This window comes from Balaenoptera acutorostrata, chromosome 18, assembly GCF_949987535.1.
Source record: "Balaenoptera acutorostrata chromosome 18, mBalAcu1.1, whole genome shotgun sequence".
Taxonomy (NCBI): domain Eukaryota; kingdom Metazoa; phylum Chordata; class Mammalia; order Artiodactyla; family Balaenopteridae; genus Balaenoptera; species Balaenoptera acutorostrata.
In genome coordinates this window covers 31,003,081-31,024,486 of record NC_080081.1, presented here as the reverse complement: position 1 = coordinate 31,024,486, position 21,406 = coordinate 31,003,081, and the positions used below count along the sequence as shown (strand labels likewise).

The window sequence follows — 21,406 nt, the reverse complement described above, 5'->3', positions numbered from 1 at the left end:
GAAGATATGAAGTTTCTTGCAGTGATACCAGCCAAAATATCAGACCCAGCTGCGGTCGTGATTTCTATAGCACAGCAAGGCCTATGTTTGATGTATTTCAGGTTTGTCTATCCTGATTGGAGACACACTATACCATTTGTTAAAATAAGGATACATTGTACCACAAAAAGAACTGTAAGAACTTTTCAGAAGCATAATTAAAAAGCAAACATTTTTATCAAGTATTTCTTAAAAACAATGATACATATTTTTTTATAATGCATTATGGATTAAAAAAAATTTTTTTAACTGCTCTTCCTCTCCCTCTCCAGATACCCTCTCCATCAATGCTTACAGCATGGTAAACATCTCTCCTTAATTTTCCTAATTTTCCATTAAGAATTCAAATATATATTGAGTGCATTTTACAGTTTTATGAAACAACAGTATGTGTTGATAACAGCAAATGTATTGTTAATACATATTGGTAACGGCAGGTATATGATATGCTGTAACATAGATATGATGAATTTATTCAACCATTTCTTTATTGACAGTCACTGCTCCCTTTATTTTACTTTTCACCACTTGGGGAAATGCTACAATAAAAATCTTCATACAAATATCTTGTGTTATTCAAGTTTATGCTCACTTGCTGTTGTAACAAACACTCTAAAAATCTCACCAGCTTACCAAAACAAGAGTTTGTTTCTAGCTCACATCACTGTCTGGTGCAAGTCAGGCTGTTACTATGAGTTTGCCTCCAATCGTGATTCAGGGGCTCCATCTTATGGTTTCCCTATCTCAGATCTCTTCGTTTCCAGCAGTCAACACGGGAGAGAGCTTGGAAGACAAGGAAAGGTTTATGACAAAGACTGGATGTATGTTAGGACACTTCTGCCCAGATTCCACTGGCTACAACCCAATCATGAGGTCCCAACCTAATTGCAAGGGAGGCTGGGAAATGCAGTCTTCCTGTGTGCCCTAACAGGAACTAGATGAACATTTAGTCAATTTTGCAAATATTTTTATATACAGTAAGTCCCCTACATATGAACGAGTTCCGTTCCGAGAGCGCATTCGTTAAGTCCAATTTGTTTGTAAGTCCAACAAAGTTAGCCTAGGTACCCAACTAACACAATCGGCTATATAGTACTGTACTGTAATAGGTTTATGATACTTTTCACACAAATAACATAAAAAACAAACACAAAAAATAAAACATTTTTAATCTTACAGTACAGTACCTTGAAAAGTACAGTAGTACAGTACAACAGCTGGCATACAGGGGCTGGAATCGAGTGAACAGGCAAGAAGAGTTACTGACTGGAGGAGGGAGAGGAGGTGGGAGATGGTAGAGCTGAAGGATCGTCAGCAATAGGAGACAGAGAGCAAGCTGCAATTTCACTCACGCCTGACGTGGATGGCACAGGTTCTGGTTCCGTGATGGATTCAATTCTACCTACCTTCTTGCTTCTGGACATCCTGGGCTTAAAATAAAGATACTATACTACTGTACTCTATACAGTACTGTACAGTAAAGTACACAAAAGCACAACCACTTGAAGAGGATGTACACACGTGACAATGTACCCCAGACACGTGAACTAACTTACGTGATTGGACACGCGAACACACGTTCGCACCTTTGAAAGTTCACAACTTGAAGGTTCATATGTAGGGGCCTTACTGTATGGTGGCTTTACTCCAAAGGATATATATCTGGACTGAAATTTCTGGGCTGTGAAATTCTATATAATGTGTGTATGTCTATCACTTCACAAAAAAGGCCATGATAACTCCTATTTCTGTCAGCAGAGTAGGAATATTCAGCACCTTTCTTGCTTTTCTAAATCTCCCTTCCAAAGGTACTAAAAGACTAGAAACTTCATTAACCAGTTTCCTGTGTCAACAGGGTCCTGGTTTAACTTCCACCAATGAGAGGCACTCTCACTGAAACTAGAAAAGGTGAAGAAAGCAAGCAGCCTTTATTTCATTCTAACATGTTGACACTTGGCAGAAATGGCCTGTATAGTTGCTTCCAGGTGACATCCTGCATTCTGCAGAGATTACTGGCAGGGGCTTTCCCTGAAATTCCTGCACTACCGGATTTTCTGAAAGCCAGCAATGATTTCTCCTGACTTGTTCACTCAGTCTTTCTAACAGTTTAGTGAACATCTCATTTCTTGTATAAAACCTCTTCCTACTTGAAATATTTAAAGCAATTTGTTTCCAGACTAAGTACTAACATATACATCAACCTAGCATTTGTCTTTTATCTTTGTTTATGACCCATTTTTTCCCACATATAATTTTTTAATTCTTATATTTCAAATATATTTATGTTTTATGTTATAGCTGTGGTGTTGCTGCTTCCCAAGCCTTAGTCAACATAAATATTCTATAAAACGTCTAATTTCTATCTTTTATAGTTAAATCATTAATTCATCTGGAGTTTACTTTTGCATGTGTTGTGACTGCTAGTATCATTTATTAAATTAATCCTGTTTTCTCACCCAACTGAAATATCATCTTTGTCCCAAATATCTTGATCTATTTCTAGGCCACCTAGTCTATTCCAGTGATCTGTTTATTTTCCTGAGCAACGCCATACAGTGTTGATTGCTGTGGTTTTATAAAATATTTTAACAACTGTTTTATAAATCTAAATTCAAAAGAGACCATCTAACACAATAACTTGTGCTACCAGGTTAACTCAGTTGTACATAAACTCAGAATAAAATTTATTTTTCTATGTCTGTGCACATATTTGAACTTTCTACAAATATTAATAACAGAAGCATCTGAATGCTTGGCTAAAATAAGGGAGCAATGACCAATCCTCACCAGATTCCAAATGTTGGAGAAGGAACAGCCTCACTCTTATGATTGCTTTCATAATAAGTGAATGTTGTAAAATTGAATTTGTAAAGTAACATTATCCTAATCAAATACTACTTCTGTCATTCATATATACTTTATATATAAGACTATAAAGGACTCTATCTAAGAATTTGTTGAGAGAGGCGCAGTCAAGATGGCTGTGTGGGGAGACGAAGAGTTAGCGTCTCCCCACAACTAGGGCGCCTGCCGGCCGCTGGTGGGGAACTCTGATGCCCAAGAAGACGCGAGGAACCCCAAAGTGAACTGGTAGGATGAAGGGGGACTGAGGCGGGTGGAGAAGTGGAGGCCAGACAGGATCGGCACCCCTGAAGCTGGGGAGATCAGGAGAGGCAGGCGGGAGGGCCCCTCCAGGAGGAACGGGAGAGGAGTGGAGAGGTTGATTGCCCCGCCCACTTGGGCCAGGGGAGCCTGCTGAGCTCCCAGGCTGGTCCCCTGCCCTCCAAGGTCCACCCCACACAACCGAATTGGTCCTGTGGGCATAGAAGGGAGGCCAGGGAGATCAGGAGAGGCAGGCGGCATGGGCCCTTGCAAGCTGGAGGAGCAGGAGAGGAGAGGAGGGCGTTTGCCCCGCCTACTCAAGCCCAGGAAGCCTGCTGGGCTCCCAGGTGAGGTCCCCTGCCCTCTGAGACCAGGACTGGGAGGCACACCTGGGGCCCTTCTATTCCTTGAACCTAAGCCCCACCCCCCATAGCTCCCAGGGCCTTTTCCAGCCCTGTGGGTCCTGAGCATTGGCCCCGCCCACCACCCAAAACTTGTCCTTGCTTAGGCCCCACCCTCCACAGCCAAGGCCTTCCCCCCCCTTCTTTTTTCTTTTCCCTCCTCCTCTTTTTTTTACTATTGTGGTACTGATGTACCTTCCAGTTGTTGATTCATCTATATTTTTATTTTTATATTCTTCCTAACATATCTGTTAGTTTCCCAGTCTAATTTTATTTTTACTTTGTTACTGTTCTTTTTTTTTTTCCGCCCCATGCACATTGAGGGATCTTGGTTCACGAGCCGGGGGGTTGGGCCAAAGCTCCTGCAGTGGGAGCTCGGAGTCTGAACCACTAGACTAACAGAGAAAGACCCCAGGGAATATTCATCAGAGTGAGGTCTCACAGAGTTCCTCATCTCAGCACCAAGACCCAGCTCTACCCAACAGCCTAAAAATTCCAGTGTTGGAAGCCTCAGGCCAAACAACCAGTAAGACAGGAACACAATCCCACTCATAAAAAAAAAAAAAAAAGGGCTTCCCTGGTGGCGCAGTGGTTGAGAATCTGCCTGCTAATGCAGGGGACACGGGTTCGAGCCCTGGTCTGGGAAGATCCCACATGCCACGGAGCAGCTGGGTCCGTGAGCCACAGCTGCTGAGCCTGCGCGTCTGGAGCCTGTGCCCCGCAACGGGAGGGGCCGCGATAGTGAAAGGTCCGCGCACCGCGATGAAGAGCGGTCCCCGCACCGCGATGAAGAGTGGCCCCCACTTGCCGCAACTAGAGAAAGCCCTCGCACGAACCGAAGACCCAGCACAGCCAAAGATAAATAAATAAATAAATAAATAAATAAATAAAATAAATTAAAAAAAAAAAAAAACAGCAAAAAAATATGGCACAGATGAAGGAGCAAGATAAAAACCTACAAGACCAAATAAATGAACAGGAAATAGGCAACCTACCTGAAAAAGAATTCAGAGTAATGATAGTAAAGATGGTCCAGAATCTTGGAAATAGAATGGAGGCACAGACTAAGAACATACAAGAAATGTTTAACAAAGATCTAGAAGAACTAAAGAACACACAAACAGAGATGAACAGCACAATAACTGAAATAAAAATACACTAGAAGGAATCAATAACAGAATAACTGAGGCAGAAGAACAAATAAGTGAGCTGGAAGACAAAACGGTGGAAATAACTGCCAAGGAGCAGAATAAAGAAAAAAGAATGAAAAGAATTGAAGATAATCTCAGAGACCTCTGGGACAACACTAAACGCATCAACATTCGAATTATAGGGGTCCCAGAAGAAGAAGAGAAAAAGAAAGGGTCTAAGAAAATATTTGAAGAGATTATAGTCGAAAACTTCCCTAACATGGGAAAGGAAATAGTCACCCAAGTCCAGGAAAAAGAGAGTCCCATACAGGATAAACCCTAGGAAAAACACACCAGGACACATATTAATCAAACTAACAAAAATTAAATTCAAGAAAATAATATTAAAAGCAGCAAGGGAAAAACAAAAAATAACATACAAAGGAATCCCCATAAGGTTATCAGCTGAGTTTTCAGCAGAAACTCTGCAGGCCAGAAGGGAGTGGCAGGATATACTTAAAGTGATGAAAGAGAAACCTACAACCAAGATTACTCTACCCAGCAAGGATCTCATTCAGTTTCGATGGAGAAGTCAAAATCTTTTCAGACAAGCAAAAGCTAAGAGAATTCAGCACCACAAAACCAGCTTTACAACAAATGGTAAAGAAACTTCTCTAGGCAGAAAACGCAAGAAAAGAAAAGGACCCACAAAAACAAACCCAAAACAATTAAGAAAATGGTAATAGGAACACACATATAGATAATAACCTTGAATGTAAATGGATTCAATGTCCCAACCAAAAGACACAGACTGGCTGAATGGATACAAAAACAAGACCCATATATATGTTGTCTACAAGAGACCCACTTCAGACCTAGGGACACATACAGACTGAAAGTGAAGGGATGGAAAAAGACATTCCATGCAAATGGAAATCAAAAGAAAGCTGGAGTAGCAACATTCATATGTGATAAAATAGACTTTAAAATAAAGACTGTTGGGGCTTCCCTGGTGGCACAGTGGTTAAAAATCCACCTGCCAATGCAGGGGACACGGGTTTGAGCCCTGGTCCGGAAAGATCCCACATGCTGTGGAGAAATTAAGCCCATGCTCCACAACTACTGAGCCCAAGTGCCACAACTACTGAAGCCTGAGAGCCTAAAGCCTGGGCTCCGCAACAAGAGAAGCCACCGCAAGGAGAAGCCCGCGCACCGCAACGAAGAGGAGCCCCCGCTCGCCACAACTAGAGAAAAGCCCGCGTGCAGCAACGAAGACCCACCGCAGCCAAAAATAAAATAAATAAAATAAATAATTTTTTTTAAATTAATAAATAAATAAGCTACAAGGATACATTGTACAGCACAGCACAAGGAATATAGCCAATACTTTATAATAACCATAAATGGAGTATAATCTCTAAAAAGTTTGAATTACTATGTTGTACATCTGAAACTAATATAATATTGTAAATCAACTATACATCAATAAAAAAATGAATGCTAAAAAAGAAGAGTTTGTTTATAAAATGGGTAACATTACCAGTAATTTTTAAAACTATTGGTCTAATACATAAACTTGTGCTGCTTTTAATATCATTCAACTGTTTGTCTGATTTATTTTTCATTAAGATATAATTCACATACCACAGAGTTCTTCACCCTTTAAAGTTTCCAATTCAGTGGCTCTTAGTACATTCACAAAGTGTGCAGCAATCACCACTTTGTAATTCCCGTTTGTCTGATTTTCTTTTTTATTGTTTAAAAAAATGGAAAACCAAAAGTGTAATTTTCATTCAATAAATATCATTTGATCCTTAGGCAGTTTTGTTGCAGAAAATAAAGTCCATGATTTTAGAATGATAGTAGCAATTCATCAACCAAGTAATCAGTTTTCACACAGTTTCAATAACTGCAGCAATTTCCTTGAACTGTCTGTAGAAATTCTGGAGAGAAAGGGGAAAAACAATATTAATTTTGCTTTTAGAGGCTATTTAAGTAGTTCTTTTAATTATATCTGACCAGCAGAGGCTCTAGAACATATTAAGTTTGCATTTTAATGTTACTTCCTCAACTATTATTATTCAAAAGTTACTATAGGAAACAAACAGGTGTAATTTGGTGCAAGCAAAAATACTACTGTAGAGTTGGATAATGAGCTCATAAATAAACTTTTTAAAAGCATCCAACAAAGTTCTTTGTGATCACAACAGAAAGATTTATTAAATGCCCAGCACTGTCCTCAACAATAAGACTTTAAAAAAATGACAGATTGGTTCCCAGGCTCTGAACCACTTTTAATTCAGTGAAAGACTACATTTCAGGGTGATAAGGGCTGTCTTGTCAGTTATACTAAGAGAGACCCAACAATGACAGTAGCTTACATGGTAGAAGCTTATTTCTCTTCCAATTAAAAACTAAGCTGGTATGGTAATTCTCCTGTAGAAGTCATCACATAAAGCATCAGATAAAAAAGGGATCAAATTCTGTTTTCCTTTCTTAACCTCTACTTGCCGAGAAGTAGGAAGCAAATTTGATATACTCTAATGATTTACATCCTTGTATTTTCCCTCTTCTTTGGACTTAATTCTTTATTTTGCTACTTAAAAGAGTATCTGTATTTTGTTTTAACTCATATGTAAGTTTATTATGGAACGAAGGAGGAAGTAACCATTTCTTAAAAAATATATACTCATGATCATAATTTCAGCTACTAGAAAGATAAAAGTCAAAAGCTCAAAGCATGCTCCTTGGCGCTCAGTCCTATAATGTGACTAACAGGCTCTGTTTGCCTGGTTAGCTGTAAGCCACGTAAAAACTACCTTTAAAAGAGTTGCCCCATTTGTGATCTTTTTACTATGAGAAAAAAATTTTAAGAGGTGTAATCAGCACCTGATCTGAGCACAAATGATGCAAAGAAAAATAAAAATTAGGCCAGTATTATGAATTACAAAAGGACTGAAACCTATATTCCTTTTTGAAGTAGATTTGGTCTTTATATTCAGTTGAAAGCTACTCACATATCACAATACACTACATTTATTTCCTTTCAACCAAGTCCTAATTTGCTTCCAAGGCACTATTTAGCATTAAAAATAATGAATCTGTGACCCTTTTTTGTTCTACAGCAGACATTGCTGTTCTAAAAAAAGGAATCAAAAGGAGAGAAAATCCTTAAAATGTAATTTGTAAAACAGAACTACAATATAACCCACAAATCTCACTTCTGGATATATATATATCAAAAGGAGAGAAAAATCCTTAAAATGTAATTTGTAAAACAGAACTACAATATAGCCCACAAATCTCACTTCTGGATATATATCCAAAGGAAATAAAATCACTACCTCAAAAAGATATCTGCACTCCCACATTCAATGCAGCATTATTCACAATAGCAAGGTATGGAAACAAACCAAGTGTCTGTTGACAGATGAATGGATAAAGAAATTGTGGTGTGTATATATACACAACAGTATACTATTCATCCTTTAAAAAGAAGGAAATCCTGCTATTTTTGACAACATGGGTGAACCTGGAGGACATCATGCTAAGTAAAATAAGCCAGACACAGAAAGACAATACTGCATGATCTCACTTATATGTGGAATCTAAAAAAATTGGAATTCATGGTAACAGAGAGTATGCTATAAGAAAGAATTCATATCTGTTCACTCACCAAAGGGATCAAAACAAAATCAAAACTCTAAGGCCAGTTAAACTAGCCAAAGACAAAGCATTTCCCTGTATGTACATTGAAAAGAAAATGATTTCTCATCCACCCCCTTTCTTGCTTATAGAAAAGAGGTAGAATAATAATATATATAATATTGGATACTAAAAATAATAATAATAATATATATAACATGATTCTATAAATAAACTATTGAGTTACTCTAATCCCTAGCAGATAAAATTAGCCATCAAGTACTAGTGGTCTGATCTACATTTTGTAAACATTATTAGTCAGACAATTCAGGGTCAATACTGTTCAAAGGTAAGATTCATTTAGCTTAATCACTCTTGAATATTAAGCCTAAGAAGAATAAAACAGTTAAATGCAAAGTAAATATCCTGCTAGAAAAGATGCAAATTTCTTAAACACACTCACAGATGAGTCCTTGAAAGTGATGGAGTGTCAGTATACAAATTCAGCATATTATATTGAAAACATTGAAAATAATTTATCAAATTCCCAAATAAAGCAAATCCAGATCTTTTATAAGTAAAGCACATCCAAACAATTGCAAATAAAAAGTTAAAATTTTCTCTTAAAAAAGATTTTATCTTTTTAAGCAGTAATTACAGAACAATGGCTAAAACTGAATGAGTTATATCACAAACCTGAAACTGTGGAATTGTCATTTCGAAGGACTTGTTCTTTACTTGGCCTGAAGGATCTGCCACTTTGAGTATCACTGCAACATAAGGATACTTAAGTGACCTGCAGCTGTCTGAGCTCACAGCCATACCCAGCTTCCACTGAAAATCTATGAGCTGTAATGAAACAGTACACAATACACCAGTTATAATATTGCCCTGAATGCAGATATTCATTCAATTTTACTGCTCTCATATTCAAGTTTTAATTTCAAGGCCAGTCAGAATAAAAGAAAATATCTTCATTTTAATATTGCTAGGGGGATATAATAATCAAATGAACACAGAGAGAGGCAATAAGGGATATAAACAGGGCTGGAAAACAACACTGTCATAATTACAAAAGGGAAAAAAACAAAAACAAAAGTCTCCACCTGATGTGTTATGGAGGAGGTAGATGTGGCAGTACTGGTTTTCTTTTCATTTTGCTCCAGTACTTAAGGGGACTCCAAACATTTTGGACCATCTCTTATCTCATTTTCCTGTTCCTCATATGCCTTTCCCCATTCCACAACCCAAAAGTCCTAAAAGGGAAGATGAGTTATATACCATCTTCATATTTGATTGAGGCATACATGGGAACCATACCAGTTTCTTTCCTCACCACAGTCCTTGACCTGAAACCTTACACTAGCATAAATACTGGGGAAGGTGGTTTTAGATTTCATCACTGTTGATGGATACCTGCCACGTGATGTGCTATGCAGTTTCCGTGTATTTAATGCCTCACTGAATCATCGTAACATTATAGGCTATTATTTCCATTTTGCAGGGGACAAAACTGAATTTCAGAGAGCTTACATAATACGCACAAGGTCACACAGTTCTGGACTCATAACTGAAACCAAAGTCTGTTTGACTCCAATGATTACATGCTTATCGACTACTGGCTGCCTCATTACCTCCTAGCTAATTCTTTTCAATGATTGTTCAGTGTTGCCATGGCATAAAACAGGACTGGATAAATGCAGCCCTTAATACTGAGTTTAAAACATAAGACAATAAATGGAGGAATTTTGGGTCTTGTTCCCAAAGCTTCAGAAGATATGTAGTACCTAGCAGGCACTCACAAAAAGTACCTGTCTATTGACTGATACCTTTTGCTACCAAATGAATGCTTACTGGGCAAATAGCTTTATGTATTAATAAAAAACATTTTTATAAAAGGTGGGATTAGTGTAAGGACCAAAATTTCCTCCTGTCTTCCGACTGGCGGTAGACGAACCAGCTACAGCATGAAGGCCAGGCTGGTCCTGATAAAAGGTTAACATCTTTGATAAGTGAAAAGATTGTATAGGTACTTTTTAAATGAAAGTTTCCCATACAAAAATAGAGAAAGGATAGTAGGTTAATAAGAAAAGAACTACAAACAGCTAATAAGCATATGGAAAGGAAACAGGGAAATGCAAATTTAAACCACAAAGAGATACCACTACACACCTACCAAAATGGCAAAATTTTAAGTCTGATGATTCTAAAACTGGCAAGAAAGGATGTATCACAGTGCTGTTGATGGAAGTCTAAATAGGGCCAATCTTTCGGAAAATTGGCTTTACTTAAACTGCAGTTAAGCATATCCAGTGATCCGGTGATTCAATTATTAGGGATATAACCTAGAAAAACAGTATGCTTCGGGCTTCCCTGGTGGCGCAGTAGTTAAGAATCTACCTGCCAATACAGGGACAGGGGTTTGAGCCCTGGTCTGGGAAGATTCCACATGCCGCGGAGCAACTAAGCCTGTGCGCCACAACTACTAAGCCCATGTGCCACAACTACTAAAGCCCGCGTGCCTAGAGCCTGTGCTCCGCAACAACAGAAGCCGCCGCAATAAAAGCCCACCCACCGCAACGAAGAGTAGCCCCTGCTCGCTGCAACTAAAGAAAGCCCGTGCACAGCAATGAACACCCAAAGCGGCCAAAAATAAATAAATTAATGAATTAATTTTATTTTTTTTATTTTTTAAAAAAAAAAATTTATTTATTTATTTGGTTGCACCGGGTCTTAGTTGCAGCAGACGGGCTCCTTAGTTGTGGCTCCAGGGCTCCTTAGTTGTGGCATGCAAACTCTTAGCTGCAGCATGCATGTGGGATCTAGTTCCCTGACCAGGGATCGAACCCGGGCCCCCTGCATTGGGAGTGCGGAGTCTCATCCACTGCACCACCAGGGAAGTCCCTGAATTAATTTTAAAAAAAAAGAAAAACAGGATGCTTATGTGAGAATATTCCTAGCAGCTATATTCAAAATAGCCCTAACCTATAAACAACCCAGATGTTCATCAGTAATAAAATGGACAAATGAAATGCTGTACAGCAATGAAAATGAATGAACTTCAGCTACACTTAACACCAAAAATCCTGAAAGAAACAAGTCAAAAAGTTATGTGATTCCATGCACTTAAACTTGAGAAACAGGAAATATAATACTGTTTAGGGATGCATATATAGATGGCAAAACTATAAAAAGAAGCAAGAATATGACTATCACAAAAGGATAATTATTACCTCTAGGGAGGAGGGTGGGAGAGATATGATTGGGAAGGGGCATGTGATGGGCTTCTGCGGTACTGGTAATGTTCGATTTCTTGACTTTTGATTGTAGTGACACAGATGTTCACCTTTAAATTACCCGTTTTTTTGGTAACTATTTGAGGGGATGGAAGTTAACTAGATGTACTGTGGTAATCATTTTGCAGTATATGTATGTCAAGTCATTATGCAGAGCTGTATTTCAATTATATCTCAATAAAACTGGAAAAAGTCAAATTATTCATTAAACAGTCCAAATGTTATGCACGTTTTGGTATAGATGTTATCTTGCACATATAGCAGGGGGAGGGGAGGATACGTCAGTGAGCTCCACATTTCTGGTTGAAAGGAAAAATTTATTTAGGCTAGGTGATCAAAGGAAAGCTTTAGAGGAGACAGCGCTCAGTTTTGAAGAATAACAGAACTGAAATTGAGAGGGAAAAATGTGTTTTATTTATATATTCCATAAATACACACCTAGCAAAGAATAAGTGCTTAATAAATATTAAGATGAACCAACTAGAGATAAAAATAGTTCATATCTGGCTGAGGGATAGAGCATACTGTCTGAAAGTGAAAGGCTCTTATAAGGAAGTATGGAAAATAAGGCTGACAAGAGATCAAGAATCAAGAGGCCAGTAATTTTTTGCAAATTGTACAAGTTTTCAGAATACTCTCATTTACAGTTGACCCTTAAACGATGTGGGTTTGAACTGCAGGGATCCACTTATACACAGATACTTTTCAATAGTAAATACTACAGTACTACACGGTCTGCAGTTGGTTGAATCCACATGTATGCAGAGGAACCTAGGATATGGAGGGCCGACTATGAATTATACACGGATTAATACCTGCGTTGTTCAAGGGTCAACTCTATTTTATCTTACTATGAAAAACATTATCATATAAGTCATTTAAACTTTTCCTGTTGGCAATGGGTAATCACTGAAAGTTTCTGAGTTCAGAGAATGGTATGAAAGTATTGATTTAAAAATATTCATCTGATGGCTGCAGAATACAATAATCCAGGTACGAGGTTTTAGGTGCCAGAACTAAGGTGGTGACAAGTAGGATTCAGCTGATCCTATAAAGAATGGATCACTAGGTCTTTTTTTTTTTTTTTTTTTAAAGTTTTATTTTTTTTATTTTTTTTAATTTTTTTTTAATTTATTTATTTTATTTATGGCTGTGTTGGGTCTTCGTTTCTGTGCGAGGGCTTTCTCCAGTTCTGGCAAGCGGGGGCCACTCTTCATCGCAGTGCACGGGCCTCTCGCCATCGCGGCCTCTCTTGTTGCGGAGCACAGGCTCCAGACGCGCAGGCTCAGTAGTTGTGGCTCACGGGCCCAGTTGCTCCGTGGCATGTGGGATCCTCCCAGACCAGGGCTCAAACCCGTGTCCCCTGCATTGGCAGGCAGACTCCCAACCACTGTGCCACCAGGGAAGCCCCGGATCACTAGGTCTTGATGATCATCTACAGTTAAGGGAGGTATCAAAGACAACTATAAAATTTTGAGCCCAGATGACTGGGAGAATATATGATATATGAATCAGGACTTTTTATATTTTAAGTCCGAAAGTATTATCAAGAAGTGATAATTAACCTATATGAGAAAAGAATCTAAAAAAGAATGAATATATGTATATGTATAACTGAATCACTTTGCTGTACACCAGAAACTAAAACATTGTAAATCAACTATACTCCAATAAAATTTTTTAAAAAGTGATAAGGAATATCTAAATAGGAATGCTCAATAAGTGGATAAAAATTCAAGAACAGAATTCATGGGAGTACATGATTAGAGATACAGTTTTATATCAGTTCAATGGTGATATTCAAGAAAGTAACTTAACAGTTTTTAAACATATTTGGCCCATACAACTCCTTGATGCAAGAAGTTCCATTTTTACTGTCCATAGTAAAATGGGAGATAAAACATTGCTTATTTGACTCTAAAAGTATGAAATAAAACTCTGGATTATCCAGAACATTTCAAGCAGAAAAGCAATTAAGGAACACAATGTTGGAATTCACTGACCATTACAATGGTGAAACTGGCAGGTGGGGAAATTGGGAGAGCTGCCATTGACTGTGCAAAGTTGGTATTCATGAGTACAAGAGCTGGGATTAGGTTTATGGGATGAGAATTTCCCAAATTCTGAACTGAACATTTAAATGCAAATTATCAATAAAAGCAAACCTTCTGATAAGTGTGGTTGAGCCTTAAATAGGAATTAACTACAGAGGAGATTTTAAAAAGAATAAAAAAAGAAAAAACAAAAAAATCAGAACAGGGCGAACATTGCTATGGAGAATATTAAGAATGAAGTAACAGCCTCAATATTCTTGTAGAATTAAGAAAATGATTTAAAAAGAAAAATGTACAGAGGAAAAACAGCTAGTAGTAAAAAAATAGGAATAACCAGAAGTAAAATGAATACAAAGAAGAAAAATAATCAGAAAGCAAATATAGATTAAGAGGTAAACAAAGAAATTAGCTGTAGTCTGTCACACTAAAAATAGTTGATATGGTGGCTGAAGTTACTGGTAACATAAAAACATCACTATAAAAACTGTCTACAGGGCTTCCCTGGTGGCACAGTGGTTGTGAATCTGCCTGCCAATGCATGGGACACGGGTTCGAGCCCTGGTCTGGGAAGATCCCACATGCCGCGGAGCAGCTGGGCCCGTGAGCCACAATTACTGAGCCTGCGCATCTGGAGCCTGTGCCCCGCAACAAGAGAGGCCGCGATAGTGAGAGGCCCGCGCACCACAATGAAGAGTGACCCCCACTTGCTGCAACTAGAGAAAGCTCTCGCACAGAAACGAAGACCCAACACAGCCATAAGTAAATAATTAATTAATTAATTAATTAAAAAAAAAAACTGTCTACGAAGAAAAAAAATTTTCAGACCATTTCAGTTTAAATTTTATTTTTCAAAACATAGGAGAAAATTTAAAAAATAATCGTGCAAACCTCCATCATCTTAAAAACTATGTTCGTATTCCTGTGTCCCTGTTTCTAGTCTTTGTATGCAATTTTTATAGCTAGAGTCACAAAATACACACTTTTATGTTCTCTCCTTTTCTAAATGAAAGTTTTCTAATGGAAAAAATGTTAACCATTCTGCACACATTAATCTCTCCCAAAGTACTACAAGGAAAAGACTGATTAAACTCATCCAAGGATACAACACTAATAGAGCTGGTATTCAACCCAAATTTGTCTGATTCCATATTCCATGCCTTTTTCATTATACCTAGCTGCAACATGACTACCATTCAGAATTAAACCAAGTCCTAATAGGTCAAGAAAGTAGACAGGTCTGGGACAGGGCAAGAGTGTTTAGCATCTTCTAAATGCTAGGCCTGAACTGTCCAGTATAGTAGCCACTAGCCAACTGTGACTATTTAAATTAATTTAAAATGAATAAAAGATTCAGTTCCTCAGTTGGACGAGCCACGTACAAAGTGCTCAAGAGCCATGTGTGGCTAGTGCTACCATACTGGATAGTGCCAACAGAGAACATTTCCATCATCGTAGACAGTTCTATCGGACAGTGCTGTGCTAAACTCTGTGCTTAGTACTTTGTATCTGCAGATATTGATTATGGCATGAGTTATTAGCAAACTTCTACTTGAAGATTCATATTAGCTCTAGCCTAAGTGGACAACTTTTGCTAAGTCATTAGCCTTTCTCATCTTGCTTAACGGCACCTTCATCCATGCTTTGATTTTCTTCATAGCACTTAACGGTTTCTAAAATTAATGTTAACTTATTCATCCCCTGTGTCCCCAAGGAAATGGCATTATGAATCTAGTTACTACTCAATCTATTAGAACATTATCTGATAGAAAGTGAATATTCAAATAAGTATCTGTTGAACTGTTTAGAAGTTCTGGGGTATGTCGTAACTGGGTCTCCAAAGATAGCCTCCAGCAATTAATTCCACCCCGCTCTGTAAGTACACGTTACTCCTCACATCAAGAAGTGGAGCTTATTTTCTCTCTGCACAAATCTGAGCTGTCCCTGTGATTGTTTTGACAAGTAGAATATGGCAGAAGAGGTGTTCTGGAATCTTTGAGCCTAGACCTTAGGAGAACTGGAAGTGTGTCCTTCCTTCTTCATGGAATGCTGGCTCTTGGGACTCTCCTTCTTGGAACCCAGCCACCATGATGTGAGCACCCACATGAAGGAGAACCAAGTCATGCCAATGATCAGCTCTAGCTCAGCTCACGGCCCAAGTCATGACTAGCATGTGAGTGAGCCCTCTTCACTTCCACCCAGCTAAGGCTCCTAGATGACTGAAGGCTCCTAGACGACTGAAGTCCCAGCTGACATGATGAGGAGTAGAAACCACCACCCAGCTAAGCCCAGTTAACCCAAAGACTCATGAGAGACAATTAAACAACTGTTTTAAGTCACTAAGTTTAGGGTGGTTTGTTATGCGGTGACAGATAACTAAAACAGAGCAAACACAACTAGCTGAAAATAGCTTCGTTAATAAACTTACTAAGATACACGATTTATCAAAAATGAATTCTCAAAACTATACAATCTGAACTATATTGGTTTACAGAAATTGTAGCAAATACAAATAATCAAAACAATGTTTCCTATTTGGTTAGTGTTAATACCACCAGTAAAAATAATACAGAAAAAGAAAGCGTTTCCCATTAAACACAATCACTACTACTAAGTTCACAGTACTACTGTCATGCAACACAAAACAAGTATCAGCTTTCCTCAAAAAGGTTTTTTAATCCTCATTTCTTTTCTGATGACCCCCATTTTCTAACTGACTCAGGTTTGAAACTTCAGTCAACTTTGATTTTTCTCTCTCCCTTACACAAAACACTTATGAATCGCTAGGTACTCAAGATTTTATTTCGGCCAAGGCCACGGACATTTATTCCCTTCTTCCCAATCTCACTGTTAAAAAGCCTTTTAAAAAGCTTGTCTTCCGGCTTCGCTCGTGGCGCAGTGGTTGAGAATCTGCCTGCTAATGCAGGGGACAAGGGTTCGAGCCCTGGTCTGGGAAGATCCCACATGCCGCAGAGCAGCTGGGCCCGTGAGCCACAGTTACTGAGCCTGCGCGTCTGGAGCCTGTGCTCCGCAACAAGAGAGGCCGCGATAATGAGAGGCCCGTGCGCCGCGATGAAGAGTGGCCCGCGCTTGCCACAACTAGAGAAAGCCCTAGCACAGAAACGAAGACCCAACACAGCCATAAATAAATAAATAAAATAAATTAAAAAAAAAAAAAAAGCTTGCTTCAATTTTACTGCAGCCTCCTAATCAGTTTCTTGCCTAGAGCCTTCCTCAGTTCCAATCCACAGGATGGACTCTCACCACTACTTATAAATTTACCAAATCTAATATCACAGGTCAAAAGCCTGTCATATCTACTGCCTCAGGAACTAGTTAACCCTTCCCCTAGCGCTTAAGTCATCTCACAGCACAGTCCCAAACAGCCTTCCCACCCGTGCTCAAGCTGGACCGCATTCTTTCAGTCTTCAAACCTTTGCTCATGCAGCTCATTCCTCTTGGAATACAACTCTCAAACATCTATTTAAAATTCAAAACTCCTCTCAAATTCTGCCTGCTCTGTAAAGTCTTTCCTGGTTTACTCAACTTTTCTATGAATGGTCACGTCACTTCTTACACCCCAGCACTTAGAACATTCTGACTTGCATAGCAGTCATCTGTGGATCTGTCTCCCTCCCCACCATCTAATAGACTGTAAACTCCCTGAGGGGAGTTCATACATCCTTACATGACTTGTAGCACCCAACAGGACACAAAGAAGAACAAAAACAGCCATACGTGTATGAACTATGACACAAACTGTACAAAAACTTAAGTCACCGTCTCATATACGGAAGAGGGAAAATGGCACTAGATATTGTGCGTTATATTGACGCACAATATCTAGTGCCATTTTCCCTCTTCCGTTACATATTTCTGTTGATTTATACCATAAAACTGGCAAGCAGGAAAACAATAAAATGTGGCAACAATAGAAACAATCATTCATCTATGATAAGGAGTTCTAATTAGACATCTATAAAAAAGAACCGTGAATTACTTCAAAAGTGATTATCAGCATCAGAATGTGAAGTAATGAATAACCTTAGACCTTCTGGGGCTGGACAAGGTAGCACGATGGTTTGTTAAATTTAACAAGTTCAGACTCTGAAGTTAGATGGACCTGAGTTTGAATCTCAGCTCTGCTACCTTCTACCCATGTGGCTTTGGGCAAGTTACTATGTCTCTATGCCCCAATATTCAGTTAAATATTTACAAAATAATACTATGTTCTAGGCACTGGGACTATAAAAAATAAAACAAAGGGTTCCTGACCTCAGGAACTTACATTCTAGTAGGGAAGACAGACAATAAGCAAATACATATACAATGTAGTTTTACTAAGTGTTATAAAAAGAATTTTTTTAAATGCAGGTAAGGGGACAGAGTGACCAGGAAGGCTATTTAGATAGAGCCTGGGGAAGACCTCTGTGAAGAGGTGGTTTTTTGAATAGAAAGACACCTGAGTCAAGTGAAGGAAAAAGCCACATGAATAACTGGAGAAACGAGCATTCTGGACAGAGGGAGAAGCATGCCTGGCCTGTGCAGGGAACAACAATGAGGCCCGCGTGGCTGGAGTGGCGTGAGCTAGGAAGAGAGGTAAGAGACGAAGAATCACGTTTTGAAGGGCTTTTAGGTCAAGGAAAATATTTAAGACATTTTTCTAGTGAGATAGTACTCTCTTAAATGGCTTCGGGCAGGGAAAAAACCTGGTCTAACTTAGACCGAAAAAGTCTCCTCCAGATTGATGAACAGGGCATTAAGTTTAAGAAGGAAAACAAAAAGACTCAATTGGGAGACCATTACAGTATCTACACAAGAGGGTGGTGCTTGGGACTCAGGTGGCAGCAAGGGGAGGGAAATTTAGAGAATATTTTTAAAGGTAGAGAAAACAGCATTCTGATGGTTGTAGGCGGGGTCTGCGCTCTCACGGGAGGTGTGGTCCCAGTTAACCTTGCTGATTCTTATACTGGTGAGAAATATTTAAAGAAAGAGAGAAGGTATTATAGTTCAAGGAATTTAAACTAGTATTAGCCCTAAGAATTAGCTATATCTGGTACATTTAAAAAGCATATACTACAAACAGAAATGACTTATTGCTAGGTCAAGGCTTTTCCCCCCCTACAAGACTGCTGAATACACATAATCATTTTGTCTAGCAATATAATATTTAAAAAACACATCATGAACTATGAATAAAAAGGTTCAATTTAAGAGTTCCTGGAGGTGAAACTCACAAAAGTGTGAGGTCCCCCTAATGACTGGGGTGTAGGTGGGTGCCTGAGATTTTAACTCAGACTTGTCCACGCTGAGCCTCCAGTAATTCATCAATTTGTGGTTTAGGTTTTCCTACCCCTAGCACTGGTTTTCACAGAGGTTTCTGTTCTGGTTAAGTTGTGCTTCTCTGTATTCACCTGTCTCTCCAATTTGGGAGACAGGAGTTTGCCCTGTGACCTCACTTTTCTGACTTATCCAAGAAGAACTGTTAATTTTTCAGTCTATTCAGCTTTTCACTTATTTTAAGGCAGAGCAGTCACTTCCAAACTCCTTACACACTGGACCAGAAACTGGAAGTCAATCACTTTTTATAATAATAAAATCTAATAAACATCTTTTGTTAGATTTATTGCAATGCACTTTACAGTCTACTAATGTTGTAAATGACATCCTTAAAAAAATGTTTTTCAACTCTGAACTACGAAAAAACAGTGAATCACCTTCCTAAACTCTAATATTATTTCTAATAATCTACTTGTAAATTACCTTGGCTTTTTCTATGTAAACAATCATATAACATGTGAACGACTGCATGGAAGGGCTGTGTAGTAGGCTGAATAACAGTCCCCAAAGATGTCCACATTGCAATCCCCAGAAACCAGTGAATATGTTATTTTAACATGACAAAACAGACCTTGTAGATATGACTAAATTAAGGATCTTGATGTGGGGAGGTTTTTCTGTATTATCCAGTTGGGCTTTATAAGAAGGCGGCAGGAGGGTCAGAATCAGAGAAGGCAATATGATGCTGGCAGAAAGAGAAGTGATGACAGAAGCAGAGGCTGGAATGATGTGTTTTGAAGATGGAAGTAGATGCCATCGCTAAGAAACACAGGCAGCCTCTAGAAGCTGAAACAGACAAGGAAGCAGATTCTCCCTTAAAACCTCCAGAAGGAACAGAGCCCTGCTGACACCTCGGCTTTAGTCCCACAAGACTAATTTTGGACTTCTAATCTCCAGCACCATAAGAATAAATTTGTGTTGTTTTAAACACACCTCCCCCTACACACACCCCCAAAAGGTTCAACTTTTTAAACCCTATAATCTAGTATAATTCAGTTTCAGGATATCTTACGCAAATAAACATATGACTTAATGTAAGTATAATAAATGGATAAGATGATTTCTGAGAGATTGAATCAAAGTTACTGAGCAATAACTCAGAGCAAAGCCAGATAGGGGTTTGACTGCTATCTGAGTTTCCCCCTATCTCCCAGGAATCCTCAAAAACAACAGAAAGATCAGCTGGAGACAGATGTCAGAGAGCAGTCAAAGGACATCTCTCAGCCCCTGTGTTCTCATTATCTATCTCAGCCCTTTCTTATACTTTGTGGTCCTGGGTAACTCGTGTATTTCAAATACTCTAGTTTTAGTATGCTTCTTCTGGGAAGTGTTATAAGCTATTTGCCTAAAAACGGTTTATTAGCTGAAACAGGACAGGAACACTCAGAACAAAGAGACAGTCCTAAGGCACACTTAAAAAATCAAATTCTTATTCCAAGCATAAAAAATACAGACACTGAAAGGTTAAAGAGATAAACTCTCCCTCTTCCACAAACTGCTTTTTAAAGACTTAAGAAAATGTTTGCGCAGCTATCTTTGGAAATTTTGATAATTTCTTCTCTCTATATATTACATCCCCAAATACTATGTACCTAGTATCGAATACAACGGCGCTTAATCAAGGAAGAACAATATTTGGTCTGTACTCTTCGGGCTGGAGTGGGTGGGGAAGATTAAATTACAATGGCAGTGGCTACCGCCTCAGAAGCCCAGTGGAAGGAGCAATGCAAGGTGGCGGGAGGAAAGGCACGGGCTCACGGACATGGGCCTTGGTTTGGGGCTGAGCTGGGGAAGGCTCACGGTGGCATCGTCCCGCGGCTGCCAGGGGCGGGCGGAGGACGAGGTGCAGCCGCCCGCCACTTGTCCAGCCGAGGCCGGCGGAGGCCGCGGAGGGATGGCCACTCACTCACCTGGTTGGTGACCTGAAATGGAAGCAGAAAACACAATTTAGGGAACGATCTTTCTTGCTCCGGAGCCCGCTGCCCCGGCTCCTTCGAGGCCACGTCTTACCTTGGCCTTAGCATCCAGCTGCGGCTCGCTACACCCCTCCATAGCGGCGCCCCGGAATCCCACCAGCCACTCAGGTGGAAGCTCCCGGGGCCACCAGCCCTTCCGCTTCCTCTTCCCGCCCCTCGCGGCCCGTCGCACGCAGCGGACGTGGGGGGAGTAGGGCAGAAACATCTTTGTATACCTCATCCTTAATCTCAATTAGACATCAGTTTTATGGAGCTGATCAGTAACAACGGATATACTGTAGGGAAAAAGGTCCGAAAACTTGGCACATGCCTTGTGAAGGGAAGGATAGATTATCTTTTGGATGCCGTCTCCCCCTACTTATGCCATGGACGTGGACTCTTCCTGGTGCAGCCCATGGCGCCCTTTGAGCGAGCGCAGACTTGTAG

General features: G+C 39.4%; 1 protein-coding gene across 2 annotated transcripts; it reads right to left on the bottom strand.

The window, feature by feature from the left end:
- Positions 1–197: 197 nt before the first annotated feature.
- On the bottom strand, positions 198–21,089 carry COMMD6 (COMM domain containing 6). 2 transcript variants are annotated; one of them, XR_451339.2, is made up of 5 exons: positions 21,015–21,089; positions 20,915–20,926; positions 9,014–9,166; positions 6,317–6,615; positions 198–822 (listed from the first exon to the last, which is right to left on the bottom strand). XR_451339.2 is itself a non-coding variant. In XM_007186209.2 (4 exons), the coding sequence occupies exons 1-4, from the start codon at positions 21,054–21,056 to the stop codon at positions 6,565–6,567; spliced, it is 258 nt and encodes an 85-aa protein (XP_007186271.1). In that variant the 5' UTR covers positions 21,057–21,089; the 3' UTR covers positions 6,048–6,564. The 2 variants fall into 2 exon arrangements, 1 of the variants encoding a protein (XP_007186271.1); XM_007186209.2 differs by lacking the exon at positions 198–822 and having other exon boundaries at positions 6,048–6,615.
- Positions 21,090–21,406: the final 317 nt, after the last annotated feature.